The sequence below is a fragment of the Haliotis rubra genome, unplaced genomic scaffold (genome assembly GCF_003918875.1).
Source record: "Haliotis rubra isolate DU_JTF1 unplaced genomic scaffold, ASM391887v1 Scf70, whole genome shotgun sequence".
NCBI classification, from domain to species: Eukaryota; Metazoa; Mollusca; class Gastropoda; order Lepetellida; family Haliotidae; genus Haliotis; species Haliotis rubra.
The window spans coordinates 641,457-661,948 of record NW_025767413.1 but is presented as its reverse complement, the minus strand read 5'-3'; the positions used below and the strand labels follow the sequence as shown (position 1 = coordinate 661,948).

At 37.7% G+C, this 20,492-nt stretch overlaps 1 protein-coding gene across 1 annotated transcript; it reads left to right on the top strand.

The window, feature by feature from the left end:
• Nucleotides 1-884: 884 nt before the first annotated feature.
• LOC124258769 (deleted in malignant brain tumors 1 protein-like) lies at nucleotides 885-17,319 on the top strand. Its single transcript, XM_046692863.1, has 11 exons — nucleotides 885-1,070; nucleotides 5,240-5,321; nucleotides 6,975-7,087; nucleotides 7,937-8,098; nucleotides 9,437-9,521; nucleotides 10,981-11,099; nucleotides 11,840-11,998; nucleotides 12,805-12,895; nucleotides 13,226-13,350; nucleotides 13,913-14,080; nucleotides 14,237-17,319. Exons 1-11 carry the CDS (start codon nucleotides 1,010-1,012, stop codon nucleotides 14,302-14,304), a joined length of 1,233 nt encoding a protein of 410 aa, XP_046548819.1. The 5' UTR covers nucleotides 885-1,009; the 3' UTR covers nucleotides 14,305-17,319.
• The last annotated feature ends 3,173 nt before the right edge of the window (nucleotides 17,320-20,492 follow it).

The window sequence follows — 20,492 nt, the reverse complement described above, 5'->3', positions numbered from 1 at the left end:
TTTGATTCTTCGTCTTCAGCTTCAAGGTCCCGTTCGAATGTTCGTAATCGGTGCGTAAGGGTGTAATGCCAATGACATGTGGAGCCTCACCTTAAGGATTGTGAAAGGATGATTTATCATAAAATGGTACCTAAGGGACCGTTCGTAATTTATGGCTTGGGGTTGTGGGGGTGGGGGTGGGTGGGGAGGAGAAAGATGATTTTAAGGGGGTCACCCATTTTGTTTTGGGGAGCTAAGGGTCATCAATTTTGTACACGCGTACTGGGGGTGGGGTGTTCCAGCAATTTTGTACATAAAAGAATGTTTAAAATTATGCTTAGAAATTATGGGAAGGAGAGGGGGGTCTTTGATTTTGTACATGACATACAGGGGGGTCACTTGTTTTGTACATAAATTTTAGGGGGGTCATTCACATTGTACATGCTTCTCCATAAAAATCATCATCACCCCCCTAGCCATAAATTATGAACGGTCCCTAACACCGATAATCGTGATTGATCAGAAAAGGGTTCCAAGCGGTAAGGACAGAGTTGGGATAACCAACCCCAACGCGAACACAATTAACCCTAAGGGTCGGAGAGGTAAGATCTGTGAAGCAATGTTTGCAGTGGGGCAAGTTACGGCTGCAGTGAGCTGCGCCCAGTAAACTGCATTATACCCAGTTGAAATCGTAGCGAAAGACATCGGCAATAGACACATGAGACACTCGGGTGTTTCCGTAATCGGCGGAAAAGCCAATTCCATTTGTTATCCTTTTATTTAGACTTATCATGAATTTTGATGAGTTTTAATCAGCTAAGGTTACTTTTACAGAGTTTATGCAGAAAGATGATGATTACGTTCACATGCTTCTTTAATTAATCATTGCCAACATTGTTTTGGCACGTGACCAAAGCTGCACATATGCCTTACATTTTCCACCTGATTACAGCGCTCGCAAACAGACTTGGGGTGTGGACTGCTACAGGCGTTCTTGGTCAACGGTGCTCATCCAGTGATTGTCGCATTGATGATGGGAATGTTTCTGAACCTGGCGTGTTGTCTGCTTCTTACAGCTACCATAGCTGAAGGTATGACCAGTTTGATTGTCCGGTGCTTAAATATTTTTATCAACATGCAAAATTGCATGTGTACAGCGAAACCCCTTTAGGCCGGAAACCTCGGCTTCCCGGCGATAAATGAGCTGGCTGACACGTACCTATCAGACTACTAGTTATCCATTATTATCAACGATTTGTTAATTCAAGTGAGCATTACTGTGCCCAATCACGATGATGTCTGTTTACGTGAGTGATTAATGTGTACATAAGGTGCACGCTAGTCTTTTGTCTGGAATGTAATGGGTCATCATATCCTTCATGCTTGAATACCCAGTGCTCAGGTTGGTGTAAGGTGACCTTGACCAGGGAACACATATTTCCCGACTGTCTAGACGTTGCAGACAACAACACTGTATTATATTGTCATTGCTGGAGTCAGCTGCAGTGATGTGTCTGAGCAGCAGGCCAGTTGCATTTATCAGTAACTTAACTGCAAAGGGATGCGCTGGCAGAGATAGAAAACCTGCTTTCCTGGAGGAATTTATATTCAGTTTCGATTACTTGTAACTCACACAGTTGACAGCATTATCCTTTTTAAAGGTAGTCGTTCCGAGTTCGAATTCTCTTGATCTTGGTCGTGATGTAATTCCTGTGGTACGTTGTTAGTCTCCTGGATTCGTATGCAGTATTTTATTATTCTTGTTCATGACACATTAGATTCATTTTGGAACAACATGCCATATCTCTAACGTTTTGCGAAAGAAACAAAGATTATATCGATCACTGGAGGCGAAAGGTGTTGGTAAATGACAGTTTTTCATCACTGAAATTTACTCAAACCGGTATCCCACAGGGTTCAGTATGTATGTATGTATGTATGTGTGTGTGTGTGTGTGTGTGTGTGTGTGTGTGTGTGTGTATGTATGTATGTATGTATGCATGCATGTAAGTGTGTGGGAGTGTGCATGCCTGCGAGTGCGTATATGAATGTGAAATGTTCTTACATGTGTGCATATGTAAATGCATACGTGTATATTGGTGTAATTATATGTGCAAATTTGCATTTGGGATTATGTACTTGCGTATTTATATTTGTATTTCATTAAATACGATGATACATGCATTTTTGTTATTCTGACAAACGTTTTTAAAAGTATTTATGTTTTTCAGGTAAATATATTTCTGTTTGCTTTTTAAAAGATCCATCTATCCATCGTTTGCCGAATCCCTTTAACCGTGTTAATAAATTATCTCATTATATACAATTGCAAACAAAACAAAATTCACTTGTTATCAAATTATTCCGAATACAAATGACTCACGTTGTTCCGTTTTGATGATCCATATGTTATACAGTGATATCAGACCAAGAAGGTGCTGTTTCCTGTTTATAGATTAATGACATATCTCCCCTCGTTACCATTTCATTCTTTAACTAAAATATTTGATTCAAAAGTTTCTCCAATCCTCTTATACGGCTCAGAGATATGTTGAAAAGTATATTCTTGAATTGTTTCCCGAAAAAGACCTGTTGAGGGTATATTGTAAGTTTCGCTGTGCATCTCATAAATTGAAAGTTCAGTTAGATAGATTTAAATGTTATGATAACCCAAATGCTTTACTATGTACCAAATGTCTCCTGGGCTGTACTGAAGACGAATTTCACTTTTTATTTATTTGCCCTTACTATCAGATAAGCAGACAACAATCTTTACCTGAATATTATTATAAGAATCCGTCTACTTAAAAGATGTATCAGCTGCTAGCATCCACTGACACAAAACTTATCAAATCTTTGTCGTTGTATTTGAAAAGAAACTTGCCAATTTGATAATATTTGTGAATGAATAATATACCGGTATGTGCACTGTGTGCAGTTATTATGTATTAGTAATGTGGGTCACGTCGCCCCAAATACTAATAAACTTGTCACTTGTCAAAGTGATATCTGCATATATAGGGTACGTGTTCCTAAGCTCTATACACCGATATTTCATAGTTTAGATACAGTTTACAGCACTTCTCAACATCCACACTCACCAAGTGCTGTAACATGAGAAACATGTCTTGACTGATAAAACAAATTTTCTGACTTTATGTTCGAACTGTTCAATAATTTCTTTATTCCGAAGTCCCAACACAACAAAACTGCATTGAATCTGTACATCTTAAACAATATGTTAGACTGACTTATGTTGAGTACGTTGGTTGCCTTTAATGCTCAACTGTTTTGACAGTTGAATTCCATGATAGTCGGGGCGAGAATGCAACATATAAATAGCTGAAATAGTTCAAATCCTTCATGGCAGTTTGGCCGTATTTGTATTTCCTGTTTTTATCAATGTTTCTATTAGTGAAAACAGTAGTATTTCCGTCTTGCCTTAGTTCATATCTTCTCCCCCATGGAGAACAGAGTGTACTCAGATATATCTTTCATAGCTGGATCTTAACACGGAAATGTCTTCGTGTCACATGTACAAGACCCAAAGAAATTATCTTCACAGTGTGATGGGAAAGAACAAGTTAGATTTCTCGCCTGTTAGGTACAACACCCTTACGGACAAAAGCTAATCTAGGACGCGCCATCCCTTAAATATGTCACTGATAAGACAGTCAGCAAGGATTCTCCACGCGCCGTAGGACGAACGTGAGCAACAGTCTAAAACCTGTTTATGTACATATGTCAGTGCGTGACCATTTGTGCCAAAGCCCATAAACATTCTTGCTACGAACAGAAACATGTTTATTATGAAAAGCATTTTTCAAAAAGCTTCAGCAACATTTTCACAATTTTGTGTTATAGACAACGTGGTTATGTGGAAGTTGTAATTCTAATTGAAAATGATGTTTTGCATTTCGCTACACGAAATATTTTCATATTGTTTTGAAATAACCCTTAAAACCTTTCACAAATGTTTTAACAACTCACTCAAACATTGCACTTGGAAGTTGCACAAGTCGAGTGTGTTGGATTGGTTGCTCCGTGTATTTTGAGGTATATACTGAAATTACATAGCCCCAAACAAACTGAAGGAACCTGTATACAAAAATATAGTAAATAGTTTATTTTTACTTATTAGCAACTTGCATTAATTATAAAGGAATTTGCAGCTTGACGGGATGACGCGCTGAGACAATACATTTGGCACGCTGTTTGTGTACATACATTCACATATCGTATACATGTAACGTTGTCTGTAAAGTGACCTCATGTCTATGGTGTTCAGTTCATGGTCTTGCATACTAGAAGCCCTTGTATGTATGTATATCCACATTGAAAGCCTTTCTGAATATTTTAACACCACATGGGGGATGAATGTACATTTTTAGGAGTTCATATCAACACAAAACACACCACAACGTACATTATACACGTAATTTGTGCATAAAAAAATATCAATATTTCATGATCCCAAGTTTGTCTAAACCGAGCACCAACGAAAGCGTGTTTTAAATGGTGACTGCGTGACTGTTTTCCCTGTCCAAGTCAGTGATGTTTGGGCTTCGGTAAATCTCAGCCATTTGCAGCGACTAGAATGAAAGCCCGTTTGGTGACGAATTATAACCCTCAAATCAAGCAAGATATTTCCACGCTCCTCGTTGTGCTCCAACACGCCATGTCTGTAATTTTGTGAATCCACCTTCGCCTTGTTTGAATTATCGAGTTGATACAGGTCCAGGTGTCCTTGTGCTAACACATCATGTGGAAATTCCTGAAAGTATCATTGTGTGAAAAATATATAAACTAATCTGTAAAACCTATTTTTTTATTATCATCCAAGTAAAAGTATTTTTGAGGTGGAAATGTTCAGATTTTGAGGGGATATTTAAAGTGCGGTTTGATTACAGGCCGCCGTCGCATTACTGGAGTAGCTCGATGTAGGGCCAGGCAACATTTACCCTCATTGGATTAGCTTACAAAGTTTAGACGATTGATATACAATGTATGTTTATTATAATATATATGTCGACTATGGGATCCAGTTATCATTCTCGTGGGATTCATACATTTATAACAATGGTTTACACCAAGACCCCAATAAAAGAAATCTTAAAGTAAGTTTGTATGTGGAATTACATGTTCTGAATTCTTTGAGGACGTTTTAACTATGTACATACATACATGCAATTTCTGAAAAGACGTACAGGTACGATGTATGTATATTAGCATTCGTCACTTTGTTGGGCCTCTTCTGCAGCACAGTCATGCGGGGAGAACCTAGTGGCCAGCTCTACCAGCAAGAATGCTACATCGCCAGGATACCCTGCCAGCTACCCCAGGTAGGTAATCAATGAATAAGTTCCTGCAATAAAGTTCTGCAGCCAATGGATTGACGTGCTGTTGTGCCGCAATACCTTACATGCACTTCCGTATCGTAAAATTACTGTCCTGCTGAGAGGGTACGTAGGTCCCCAAACTTTCAAGGTAAATTTAGATTTTTAAGCGTAGTATTTTTGTTATTATAAAATTCGGCTAAATTTTCGTAGAATCGCCAGCGGCTGAGGGGATTGTGTCAATCCAGCTCGAGTCCATGCAGGAAGCAGATGTACTGTAAGTCCCCATGGTCCCTAGTATGGTGATCTACCTTCAGTTGTTGGCGATCAATAGCGTGTTTTATATTGTATCGTCCTCTATAGTGAAAGGTCACATGCAACCAAAAAATCAAACATAATTAAAACACAATTATCACTTATTCATGACATATAATATACATTGCTGGTTATGAAAAAACATATAAACAAAGTTATAAGCGTACAATCGCAAATGAAAAGTGCAATATTGTGTACTTGGGTTTACTTCCCAAGAAACGAAGCAGCCGGGATACCGAACCCAGTCAGAGCGGGTGGGTGTGCACTCAAGTGTAACGGCTGGTTCATTTGCAGATGACCTAACGGCTCATTGTGTGTGTATACATAGAGATGTTGGGTTTTGTAAATACATGCTCACTTTTTGTGTATAACATTTTGCAAACAGACATCATAACATGTCATGTGTTTAAGTATCACACCTGCCTGTCTGTGTAATTACATAATGTGACAGAGACCGAACTCGGGCCATAAATCAATGCATTTTGTATATGGTGTATATCCTGATTGGGGTTAAGTTCAAATTGCAAATAGCAGCTGTGTATTGAATATTGGCTTTAGCAGACAGGCAGGCAGACACACAGGTGTCAATAAAACAAGACACTGAGTTTTGTCTGTGACAACGACATATCTATATCACAGTTAGAAATTCTGTCAACACTAAATAATGACATTGCTTTTAAGTATCGAACTGAGAAAGTGACTCGGTAAGAAGAACGTGTGGTGAAATAGACAAATGAAATTATATAAACAGTTAATTTACTGTCATAACATATAAAAAAGCTCGCGCCTGTGAGATATCAACAAAACATTAGAAAAATAGCTCACACCAAAGCCTTCACCGAGTATTCACCTGACAACCCGTTTGAACTCCGATTTCGCGCGTTTTTTTTCATCGCGTTATTTTTCAACTTTATAAGTTGAATTTGTATTATTGACGATTTGTTTCGGTAAGTCCATACCGAAAGGAATCAGAATCTGCAAAGTTGTGTTTTACGTTGCATGTGACCTTTAAAGTATTTTAGATTTAATTACAAGTATATTTAAACATATTTCTTTGATATTCTAGTTGGTTTTACGGTCCTTTGTCGAGAAATATTTTAAAATGATTACCTTGTTTTACCTAACTTTTACCTCACTCACTCACTTGCACTTCCATGTCGTCTGTTAGTTCAGCAGCTCACCTAGCTCTAATTTCCAATCCACAGCAGTATTCACAGATCACACGTCAGGGCATGAACACGTTTGGTGATGCACCCAACCAAAGATCATATTCTACATCCCTACACTATTCCTTATTCACCTCCAAGATATATTGATATCAGTTATTGGTTGACTGTGTTTCAGTACAACTAATTGTGTCTGGACTATTTCGGCTGCTAACCAAGAAAGTAAAGTCAGAGTAACGTTTCTGGAAGTAGAGATCCCTGACGGCTATGACGTGGTGAAAGTATATGATGGTATGTATCGTTATTTGATTAATAATACGTTGTTGTTAAATCTCAGATATGTACACGAATCTACATAAACCTCTCACTCTCTGTGTATGTGAATGTGTATATGCTGGATTACTGCGTCAACTGTTCGCTTGGTACTGAAGAGCGCGTCCGTGACAGGTGATCCAATATTATATTGGTTTTCGGCATTGCTACTTCAATATTGTTTTATCATGTATTTTTAAACATAATTTCTTATTCAGCTCAATCGAACAAGCACTCTATATGTAAATAGAGTTTACTAGCCTAGTTAGTCGGTGCGTGTGAAGCCAAAGGCCTCACGATCATTATTGCAAGACTGTCTAAATTTTGTTGAGCTGTTATATCAAAACGTCAATGCAAAACAAGCCTCAGTTGTCAGCCGAAAGGGGCGGTGGGGTAGCCTAGTGGTTAAAGCGTTCGCCCGTCACGCCGAAGATCACAGTGATGATATCATACAGTTATTGTACCAGGCTAGAAGTGTTTTGTTTGGTGTTTAACGCCTCGCGCACAATATGACGGTGGGCTTTTTAAGTTATCGATTCTGGATCAGAAACTCCAGTACTGACGCCATGAACATGGATGTACGTATTTAGCTATAGGGTGAGGTGATCTGCATCAGCGTTGTCAGCCAGCGTGACACCTGATACCGTACCTGGGCGCTAACGACAAGGATGAGTTGTTGAAGATCAATTCAAATCCAGATTCAGTACAGATGAATAAACATATAGGATGTTGGATCCATGGTAGGAAATACGTACTGTGGAAATTGTTTACAATGGGTAACAATTCTGACAAAAACATACAATGCTGATGGTGACCTTGTTACGCTAGGTAACTCAACAAGCGGCTACTTAATGGGACAAGTCTCTGGAACGGACAAGCCCACCTTCACTGGCCAAGAGACGTCTCTTACCATGGAATTGACAGCTACCGCAAACGCGACTAGGCCTAGTACAAAAGTTGGATTTGTGTTTGGATACGCTGAAACACAGGGTAAATCGTCAAATATATCTTCAGATATGAAATGATACGAGGGTCGATCAAAAAGTACGTAGCCTAACTATATTTCCGATGTCCAATGTTTGAAAAGCTTCCATTTTATTTTGGAGGAATAGTTAGCAAAGCCATATCCAAAATTTCACATGTGTGGGTAATGTGGTTAACCAGATATTTGTCATCACAACACATTGGGGTATAATATTTCTAACAAAATTGCAGAAAATGAAAAATGATTTGTCTTTTAGTACCTCTTGGAGAATGGTATACCCTCAGACAATGTCATATAAAATATGTTCAGTATAGTATTGGATGCCTTCCCGTCATGATCAACAGTCCACGATTTGGATTGCCTGACTTATATTTAGTCCGGGGCTATGTTTTAAGGACACCCCCATTTTAATCTTTCAAAAACATTGTGTCCAGATATTCAAGCTGACACTGTTTACACTGAGCTGACACTTGTGTGATCATTCAGTATTTAGTTTGAACCCTTGGCATCATGTATGCATAAGTGAAAACATTAGAATAAGCTATGCCCTTAGGATTACGTCATCTGAAAGGGGGATGGGTAGTGTCTCCAAAACACGATCTTTCAGTCAACATGGGGCGTCACTTTAACAAACGATTGTAATTTCAAATTGCTTGTTTATCTAAGTGTGATTCTTCTATCAATCTCAAATACACAAAATATTTCTTGCATAATTTGTTTCCTGAAGTTTTTGATGCATTAATTGTAGAATTTGCGTTTTTTGTGGGTACCAAGATATGAGGTCAAACAAATTGGCGATCGTGAGACTGGAACATAGCAAAACCAAATTGCTTGAGCTTGACAGATAATATGTAGAAAAATAAAACATAAAAATAACTGCATTTGTATCGTTTTCTTGGTGATTCTTCATATTTTTGATCGCCCCTCGTATTCGAGATGAAAGATATGATTATCAACCTTAATGTTTGACAAAAAGCCCGATCGACATTTAGTACCAACACTACAATGTTTATTGTAAAGCGTTTGTTAATTTGAGGATGCTTTCTACCGATACATAATTTCATTGCTATTAAGTAACACATACTCCATCAATTAATTAATAGCAGTGAAATTATGCTGGGTCAAGTCAAGTATTATTTACTCGAACTAAATGTGTGTTATCGTGAGAATCTACATGTTCCATCATGAAGTGACGCCGAAATTCAGGGGTAAAACAAATTCATGCATCAAGATTCATTAAGCCAGTATAACCAATAATAATTCATATATGCTTCAGTGGTATCTAAGTGGTGATTATCATGGAGATGAAATAAACAGATACATACATATTCCTTTCAATGCAGACACGCTGCCCATGCAACGTTCAGTTGACGCCCAGTCGGATAAAGCCGTGCTGATGTCACCCAGGTTCCCGTCGGGCAGAGTGAAGTAAGGAGTCTTTCGTGACGAACTTATAATATGCTGGGACAAGCCGAATAGCGACTCGTGTCATGGCCATTTTGGAGACTTGGTACCATCTATTCAAACGGCTAGAGTTAGATGAATTGTTAACTCTTGGGACTACTTCCATCATATATTTACAGAGGATATTTATAACATATCTAGGATATATTTTTAGATACAAAGCGTAAGTGGGTACCCGGTGGGATGCCATGTGCCTAATAACCTAGCGCTGCACTGGCAGGTTGGGTTATCCGGGGTAATAATAGTCAGATTGTTAGGGCTATGAGCATCCACCTAGTGAATGTAGTTTAACGCTTTTTAAATGCATTTAATATCATAATTATTATCATTAAGTAAAATGCAAAAAGGAGTGAATAAAACCCAACACAAAAACAAGGATTCTTCGACCTAAGTACTCCAAGTTCTTCGCACATTCTGAATGGTTTGTCGTATTTCTGCACATAACGTTCATCGATAGTGGTATGCGGCCATTTGCAGGGTAAGCAAGGCGCAGCTGGTAACGATTGGTAAGGAACATTACTTGCGTAGGTCAAACATTCAAAGAATATATTTCACTTCATGGGGTATGCGTCGAATGATAATTTAAGGAAGGATAACAGTGAGTGAGTGAGTATAGTTTTATGCCGCTTTTAGCAATATCAGTGTGAAATCACGACGGGAGATACCAGAAATGAACTTCACACAAAATACCCATGAGGGGTCTTCATCGTGACGAGGTTACCGATCAACCATTATTATAGATGAACCAAACTATTTTATCCCCCGCAACACGTTTTGAGGGGGGTATTAAAATGGACTCCGTCCGTGCGCCCGTGCGCCCGTGCGCCCGTGCACATATGTCTTTTCCGGAGCAGAACTTTAAAACCGTTCAATATTTCTTCACCAAACTTGGCACATGGATAGATCTGGTGGTGTACTGGTGCATTTTGGTAGTTTTCGAATTCTGAATTAAATATTTTCGGCGTTTCCATGGCAACAAGTTTGACTTAGACTGAAATTGGTGGTAGTGCTCTTTCCGGAGCCGAACTCTAAAACCGTTCAATGTTTCTTCACTCAACGTGGTACATATATAGGCCTGGTGGTGTGCTGGTGCCTTTTGGTATTTTTGGAATTCTGATTAAAATATTTTTTGTGTTTCCATGGCAACACATTTGGCTTCGACTGAATTTGGTGGTAGTGCTCCTTCCTGGAGCAGAACTTTAAAACCTTTCACTACTCTCCTTCCACTTTGACATATACACACCAAAACATTTGACATAATCATAACTAGTAGACATATTCATAGAGTATTTTGCCATTGCGGGGGATATTGATGACTTCGTCTTCTTGATGAAATTTAATTTGCATGTGTATGCTCATAAAATTACATGGTAGGAGTTGTTTTAGATTTATACAATGTCAACATGGCGGCCATATTTTTAAGAGACATGAATGCCATCTGGTCAGTACGTCCCAAACTTTTCAACAAGCAAGTGCTGTTATCATTCGTTGAGGTTGACCTTGGCGACAACTGTAACAACAACTTCATCAAAGTGTACCAAGGTAGGTGTGACAGTGAAAGAAATAAATCTTCAGAATCACAAAACACACGATAATAGATATACACGCTGCACTGAACGTATACCTTCTACTAGGGTTTGTTAGACTCAGTTTGACAGTGTAACGAATAATACTGAGCCTACGTTTACTTAGACTGCGTATACTGAGGGCGGTAAAATCAGTATCATTATCAGCTACGGTTAACAAATAGACAGATACCGCCAGTATTACAGATTCCAAATGTGGCGTCAGGGATGCTTTCTTGTGGCGATCCAGTGGACAGGCTCAAATTCTCCAAGTGAGTGAGTGAGTTTTTATGCCGCTTTTAGCAATATTCCAGCAATATCACGGCGGGGGACCTAAGAACAAATTCTCCAAGTGATGAGTGCAGGAACAAAGTAATGGCATAAACATTCGTCTATTAAATATCCCTGATACTGATTTGATTATGCGATAGAAAGACGGCCCGATGGATGAGTGAGTGAGTGAATATGGTTTCATGCTGCTTTTAGAAATATTCCAGCGATATCACAGCGGGGGTCACCAGAAATGGGCTTCACATAATGTACCCATTTGGGGAATCGAACCCGGGTCTTCAGCGTGACGAGCGAACGCTTTAACCACTTGGCTACCCCACCGCCCGTCTTAGCCGTGAGTTTACTGTGTACATGTGAGGTATATTTCCTATATCACCAGTTGACAGGGTAATATGCTTAACACTCATAAATACATTTATGTCACAGGAAATACATCAGCGGTTGAGGTTTCAAAGCTCTGTGGTAAACAAACAGATACATTCTTCAGCAAGCACTCGGAACTCTCTGTGGTTTTCAGGACAGACAGCAATCTAGCCAGACGAGGCTTTAAAGCTGACTATACAATGGTTGGATTTTCTTATTTTCGTAAGTGTGAAACAACTGTCGAAAGATATTACCAAAGAAAGTTCAAATTTTCCAGTTCAAGGAAATAAAGATTCTTAAGGAGAGGACACTTTAGTAGAGGGGGATCTGGGAGAGGTTGTAGGTGGCGTGTGGAGTTTTGATAACCAGGAATCGTATTTAGGATAATGGCAAATGTGTGGCAAATTCTAAATATGAAAACTATATGAACACGGCCACAAACGTCTGTAAATCGCAATGTTTCTGTGGGTATTCCTATAGTTATGCAACAAGAGGGATAACGGGAGTCATGAAGGCATGCCTTCTGATCCGTATGTTTTTGGCAAATGGATATGACTTTGAACCGTCTGGGCATGTGCTCATGCACTAGGTGCGTGATGCAACCGATTCCATGACAGTCTGCAATCGATTTCTCAATGCAGTCGGTCTGACTCATATATCGTGGGCTGGAACCGTTGTCCGGCAAAGTAGAATCGTCAACGTTTTGTGTTTGTTGGTATTGGGCCCAAGACTAAGAAAAACGCAGCGTTTGTCAACATTATTCTGACGTAAACGTTTAGCACGTTGCAAATATCGCGTGAAAATGTTCTTGCTCACACACTTACTTACTTTCATTGCCAGACATTGGTGTGTATTCCGGTCGTTCCTCTTCAAAACACAATATTCTCACATTCTAATTCTAATCCTCATTTGACAAGCAGATTGTATTCTTACAAGATTTCCTTGGATATACTGTACCATGATTAGATGTCAATTGTACCAACACATGATTTCTTGTATCACCCACGGACTACTTGTGTTGATTACAGCTGGCTGTTACGGTTCCCCGAACGAAGTGCGCGTTTTTGAAAACGTCAATGGGGAGCTTGAATCGCCATTATACCCCAACAAATACCCAAAGTAAGCAATGCTGGTTTATAGGATGAATTGTCTGGTCTACTGGTTTGATGTTTTTCCAAGTGCGAGTTATTAGACTTTATGGATTTAATGAAACGTATTTCACCTGCACGTAAGACACATGTCAAACAACAGTTGTTCAAAACTGTGATCGACTGTGTTCGTTTTACTATTGCAAGACAATTATATTTCTTACTTTTTTTAGGACGTTCTTGGTCCACATGCATAGGCTCATAAGGTAAATTTGGGAACATTTGAATGTCCAAACCTAGCAATGGAAACGTTTACAGACTAGTATGTTCTGGATATTAAGTGGTATGCTTTCTCCGTCAGCTCGATGAAATGTAGAACCCTACTGAAGGCTGTCCTCACAGACATCTACATTAAGGTGGAGGTGACCGACATAAACATGCCCCAATCCGAGGGCTGCACGAAAGACTATGTGGAGATCTTTGACGGTGAGGACACCATGCCAGTTTACACTTCCTAGCCATCACTATTTTTTTATACTATGAAAAACTAATCTGGTTTACATTTGGAAGCTTGCATACGTTGGAGATTGTGTGACTGGACCAGTTTTATTTGACTGGGGTTGTATGTGTGGATCACTACCCCACAAGATTGCCCGAATTTCGCCAAACTGCTCCAAATGCTGAACCATATGATGCACAATTGTCGTTGGTGCTAAACACAGTATGTCATATAGAATGGATAACATTTTGTAAAATAACGTGTCTTTGAAAATGATTTCAAAATCTTAATGAATCAGCTGAATTGGGTTCACGTGTCTTCAATAACAAATACAAGTAACTGTCTTATGTTTGAACACACAATATATTTCCAATACGAGGATAGCCATTTATGATAAATACCCAGAAGATGCCTACATAGTGAAAGGCCCAGATATAGAATGTACAATGAGACTGAAATCTCACATAATCTCTGAATAATGTTAGGGGTTCGCTTAAACATCTTTCCCAGTATCATATTGATATAAATACAAGTATCACTATGATTCAGGTACAACGTCTACTTCACCAAACCTGGGTCGAGTCTGCGGTCAAACTAAGTTAACAGTCACCTCCAAAACTGCTGGCCAAGACGTGATGGTTACGTTTGTCTCAGATTCGAATGAAGGGGGCAAAGGTTACAAGATCAAATACGTAGGCGTGAAAATGAATGGTCAAGGTATGTGTACCTAGGTATTTCGCAGATGTGTTATGGCTTATGCTATCCCTTAAACTACACATAATTGCAGTAATGGGATGTCTCCCTGTGTTCTGTATTCTGTATGTTAAACAATCCTCAATGTGAGACCTCTACCATGTTATTGTGCATTTTCAGCCACCAAATCGTCCCCAGTTGGTCTTATTGTTGGCATCATCGTCGGCTGCATTGGTTTCTATTGGTAGTCCTTATTGTCGTCCTGAGGAGAAAGTGTCTGAGGAAATGATCACTGGAATAACGTCAACTTCACAGTCGTCATGGAAAACCAAGGCTTTTTGGAACTTCTCCCAAACCAAATTAACCAAAGACGTAAACTATGTCTTGAAGCAATATATATAATTTATAGTGACCATGTGTTTAAGTCAAGCGGTGGGATAAAATAATATCAAGTGCCAGTTTGGGTTAGAGATAAGTTATCTCAAGTTATGCCCTGAAACAAATGTAAAAACAAATAATTGAATCATTTCAAATTAAATTTGACAAAAAGATGAACGAATCTGTTTCTATATGCATATGAATCACAATTTCTAGTCGGGTTGGCAAAACATATTATTTTGGCCAATAAGTTTTAATTTAACTTTTAGGTGAAAAGAATGATCTGTATCAAATTGCTAATATCCTTCCAATACTGTACCCATCTGAACTTGGAAAACAGGAAATAGGTGAGACCGTCTAATGTGTAGATTCATAGATTCAAGAGATGACTTTTCAATATTATTAGTCAACTTCATCGTCATGTAGAGCAATATTCCAACAGCTCTAGTGTTTACATCTCACAATATCTGAGGTACAATCGAGCATACTCCTTTTTGCCAAGAGTTCAAAGATCAAGGCTACAATATTCAAGGCCTCAGTAAAGCTTCCAAGAATGTTTCATAGTAGACAGTGGAGGACATTTTAAAAGTCGATGCATCACTGACAAAAATAATGTCAGATGCAGGTCCCTATTTTAACTTACTCCATACATGCCCGATGTTTTTCAGGTGAACATTTGTTTAGTCTTTGCGTATGTTTATGACGATAGGGCAACATACTCTGGAAGTTTTGCGATCACCTGATATTATTACTATTGGAGAGAGATTTATAACAAACTAAAACGCAATGCAGACCTATTTACAGTTCTTAATGATATAGCCGTAATATTGCTTGTTGATTGTACAATCGACTCTGCTTTTAACAAATCTCAATTGCGTTTTAGTTTGTTTGTTAGCTTTATTGTTCAGCGCCGCACTCAGCAATATTCCAGCTCTATGGCAGACCTTTTATATATATGCGTTGGTGAAAGAATGAGTTTGGTTTTACCAACTGTTACCAGTATTCCAGCATCATTACGGCGTGGAACACCCGAAATGGTCAGCTTCAGGTTTTAGTTACAATCATATTCAACGTGATTAAAGTTTCATTTGTATTGTTTCATTGCATAAATATGGGCTGGATATATAAAGAATATATAATAACACTTTCTTTTGGTTTGGGTTCTATTTTGGGAATTCCAAGGTGTTGGTGAGACTAAATGGATATCAAATTAAATTTGCGTAGAGTTAAAGATTGTCACACTCACACAGATATGGTATTCTTGTTACTCAAAACTAGAATGATAGTCAGTGTAAAAGAGTCCCCTTTTGTCATCAATAGAAAAAAATGTATGGTTACTTTATGAAAGATTCGGGAAGTGGAAATTATGCATAGATTATTATGAAGAACAGGCATCAATATGACAATATTTTCAGTGTCCTTACTTATGACAATCCAAATGATGGTTTGAAAACAACATTGCAGTTTTCTGAAAATATTTATCAAATGATATAATTTACATTCCATTAACTCCGATTTTGTAAATATTTACTGTTTCACTCATGTTCTCACTTTTGTAATCAAAGGAGGATGCCCCATAATGCTGAAAATATTAATTTATTGATTCATTACGTTCGAACGATGATCACTTTTGATGGCAAGGTAGCTGCAGTGGTCTACAGAAGAGTATGATACAAGGTCAGTTGAACTTGATGATATGTGCATTCGAAGATATGGAAACGTTAACTGATCCTCCTAGCCTGTGTCCTCGCAATTGTTTCACCATTCATATAACCAAAGTTGTAAAATGTGACGCTATGTGTGTTTATGAACATTTGAAAGTAGTATATACATGTGCATAACCTTTCATGTTTATTGTTATATGACTCCAACATTTAATTAAAGGTTTCATCCTTTTGCTTTATCCTATTTATGCTTTAACGATATTATTCTCACATACAAATCATTTCCTCAAATCCTTCATCTCAGATTCTCAACGAGAAGATGATGATTTGTTTTCCTGATCTTAAGTCCTTTTTACAAGTTCTATTTTTGCAAATCATGAATGTAGACATTTCAAAATACTGTATCGTAATATGATAATATATTTCAAAGAATACTTCACGTTTGGAATCAATGTTAAATATGTTTCAGTTAAGAAATATTTTACAAACATTTTAATCATAACATGTAAAAGTTTATCTAAATTTGTAAAAAATACCAGTAATATATTTGTGAAATTGGAAAGTAAATTTTCTGCGACAGTAATTCTACTTTCAACAAAAGGTATGTTTTTTTAAAATCCTTCGCAACCACAGAGAAGATTAGGAGTGCACGTTACTAGGTTATTGAAAAGGTTTAAAATACGATCAAACGGCGGATTTGTTTTCATAATAGATATGTAAGTGTAAACAAAGTATTTCTCACCGCCTCATTCCAATTTGCTTAGTATTTGTCAGTTTTCTGTAAAAAACTCCAAAGTATACAGTAACAGCGATTGTTGACTGGGATGTGGCTATATGTGTGTCGAATAATTGCCTATTCACACCGTGTCTTTTTAGAGTTCAGTGAGTATCTATTTGAATATAAGCTGTCTCATTATGACTGGACATATACCTATTATCATTATGATATGCTTTCTGTATTTGTATCATATCCATTCTTGTCGTGCGTTCAGTGCTCCAGTCATATAATCCTCACCACCTGTTGCCTTCACACCTATTTGTCATGTCATATATTGTATTACCGGGGCATGCATGCAGTACTGATTTACATATTTCCCATATCAATGTATAATGCTTGTAACTCCATGACCCGTTACTCTGTATAAACTGACTTTTAGTCTTATTAATGAAAATGTTTGTAGTTTCTTAATATTTGGTCAGTAAACACTACACGTATATACATATATGTCTTGTGTTTTGAGGAAGTGAGTGAATTTAATTTTACGCCGCACCCAGCAATATTCCAGCTATATGGCGGCGATCTGTAAATAATCGAGTCTGGACCAGACAATCCAGGGATCAACAGCATGAGCATCGATCTGCGCAATTGGGAACCGATTACATGTGTCAACCAAATCAGCGAGCCTTTTCACCCGATCCCGTTAATCGCCTCTTACGACAAAGCATGGGTTACTGAAGAACAATATTCTAACCCAGACCATCACGGGTATTTTGTGTTTTGTGTACTATCGCACTAAGCGAGCATTATTTCCTAAGCCAAAGAGTTCTAGATGATATCATTGTTGATTGCTTAATGAGTAACCGATATACCTTGCTATCCTTCAGGACCCAGCGGTCATATGCATATATGTTTATTTTTGTAAATTATATGTAAATATGTCCATTCAACTTTGTAATACCAGAGGGTGGTACTGGGATTTTTCAAAGGGACCCAGTGCGATCCGTAAGTGAACTATCGTAGGGGTGTACAATAAACCAGAGTGCTAGACTGGAAAAGTTGCACTTGGAAGAAGTCTGAATCATTTTACTGGGCTACCGAAACGTGCGTGCTGAAAATGGTTTTATTTAGAAATAGGTTTGGATCAAGGATCAATGGAACGAAAGCACTGTCTTTTACGTAATCTTTCACAACACAGTCCCATCATACTTTGAAAGATATGTTGCACATTTTGGTTGGATTAGAAATTCGGAAAATATTCGTACGAGAATAGAACCGTGACCTGCTTCCTTTTCCACATCATCAATCAAGCTGTGGAATGATATACTGTCAGATGTGAAAACTTGTAATTAAAAAACCCAAACACATCAAAACATTTCTAAACGCCCAGAAAACAAAATCACCCCAAGACGCCATCGTACTTCTGCTTTGTACATCGGGATCGGTTGAGCAGGGTCACTGACTTGATTCATGTATGTCATCGTTCCCCAGTTGCGACTATGGGATAAGAACCGTGCGACGGGTGGAGTAACAATAACAACACGGCGTGGTCACAATACTTAATAAACATTAATCTGTTAAGCTGCGCATGTTTCGCTCAAACCTTCACGCCTGAAAGAAAATCTGTCTCACACTCCCTGAACAACACCTATATATATAAGATATAAGAATGGTGTGTCGCCCGGGCTCTGATATATTTATAAGTATGACCTATATATATAAGATATAAGAATGGATTGTGTCAGTAAATCGAAAGTCAGGAAAATGCCCGGAAGTAAACAAATCTCAGGCTACAGACCCGCACCTAATGTGAGAGCGAGTCTCTGATTGGATAATATAAATGCACGTGAAAAGTGGTGGGAAATTTAAAATCGATATTTTATGCAATAAATATTTGCAAGCCAGCATGAAAACAGTTCTAAGAAGCCAACATGGATAGTGCAAATTTTATTTCATGGTGAGTAGTTTGTTTTATTACCATGTGTAGATCCCTTAAATAAATGCACACAAATAACCTGAACAATCAATTATAAATATTTATTGTAATAATATCACTAATTTTTACATGTTATTGATATAACAATACAAAAATAAACTGGTCAGAAGCAAACAAAGCACACAGCAAAATAAATTACTAAAATTATAACCTTGCAAACTGGAGATACCATGATTCATTTTTATATAATCAGCTATAGATATTCGGATATGTATGACTGAGCATGACAATGATAGATTTTCTACCCCAGTCAAAAGCATTGGCAAATAATATTGATGAAACATTTGTAAAAAATGTAACATATAAATATTTAACCATTCATATTTGTTCTTTGAATACATTATAAATTTAATTTCAAGACTTATAGAAACGTAGATTGAATTGTAAAGCTTGGCATTTAATAGAACTATATTAATTCTACATACTTATAAGTGTTTTCCTGTTGGGGCGCCTATTTTTATCTTTCCAAATTATTATTGACAACAATCTTAGCAAATTAATTGCTGAAAATGACAACTAATTCATGAAATACAAATGACCCAATGAGAATATTACTATTGATAATGCCCTCATACCTTTTGCTAAAAGCTGCTGAAATAGACAGAACATATTTACCTTAAAATTATCTTTTAAAAATTCAAAACAAAATCACAACTGAGAATAATGATGACAAACTGGATTTGAAGAATTACATATATGATGTGATCTTCATGAAATATGTTCAAAATTTTATTAGTTGCATTTCCTACATACTTTATATGTACAGTACTGTGATAACTTTGGAGATTGGTTTTGGAAGAAACCTGAAAATATTTCAGTAAATATGTAAAGGGTTATCATGAATTCTGTTTATACTCAATTACATTGCACCAACAAAAATTAAAAAATAGGTTTATGTAAGTAAAACAATTTAGAATATACAAAAGTGTAGTGACATATTAAAAGTGGAGTGCTAAAATGACATTTGAACAATTTATAATTGTTACTTATCAATACAATTTCTCCTTCCAAATAGGTAATTCAAAATTGCCAACGAAAGCACTGTCTTTTACGTAATCTTTCACAACACAGTCCCATCATACTTTGAAAGATATGTTGCACATTTTGGTTGGATTAGAAATTCGGAAAATATTCGTACGAGAATAGAACCGTGACCTGCTTCCTTTTCCACATCATCAATCAAGCTGTGGAATGATATACTGTCAGATGTGAAAACTTGTAATTAAAAAACCCAAACACATCAAAACATTTCTAAACGCCCAGAAAACAAAATCACCCCAAGACGCCATCGTACTTCTGCTTTGTACATCGGGATCGGTTGAGCAGGGTCACTGACTTGATTCATGTATGTCATCGTTCCCCAGTTGCGACTATGGGATAAGAACCGTGCGACGGGTGGAGTAACAATAACAACACGGCGTGGTCACAATACTTAATAAACATTAATCTGTTAAGCTGCGCATGTTTCGCTCAAACCTTCACGCCTGAAAGAAAATCTGTCTCACACTCCCCTGAACCACACATAGGCGCCCGGCTCTGATATATTTATAAGTATGACCTATATATATAAGATATAAGAATGGTGTGTCAGTAAATCGAAACAAAATGGCGGCTCGCCTCGCCTCGGCTCGGTTTCGGTCTGACAAACGCTTCCATCGCTTTGACCGTTGAATAAACCAC

Coding starts and splice junctions, on each gene's coding strand:
- LOC124258769 (XM_046692863.1), top strand. CDS start 1,010: ATGATGGGAATGTTTCTGAACCTGGCGTGTTGTCTGCTTCTTACAGCT. Junction 5,322..6,974: donor TACCCTGCCAGCTACCCCAG/GTAGGTAATCAA, acceptor ACTGTGTTTCAG/TACAACTAATTGTGTCTGGA. Junction 14,081..14,236: donor CGTGAAAATGAATGGTCAAG/GTATGTGTACCT, acceptor GTGCATTTTCAG/CCACCAAATCGTCCCCAGTT.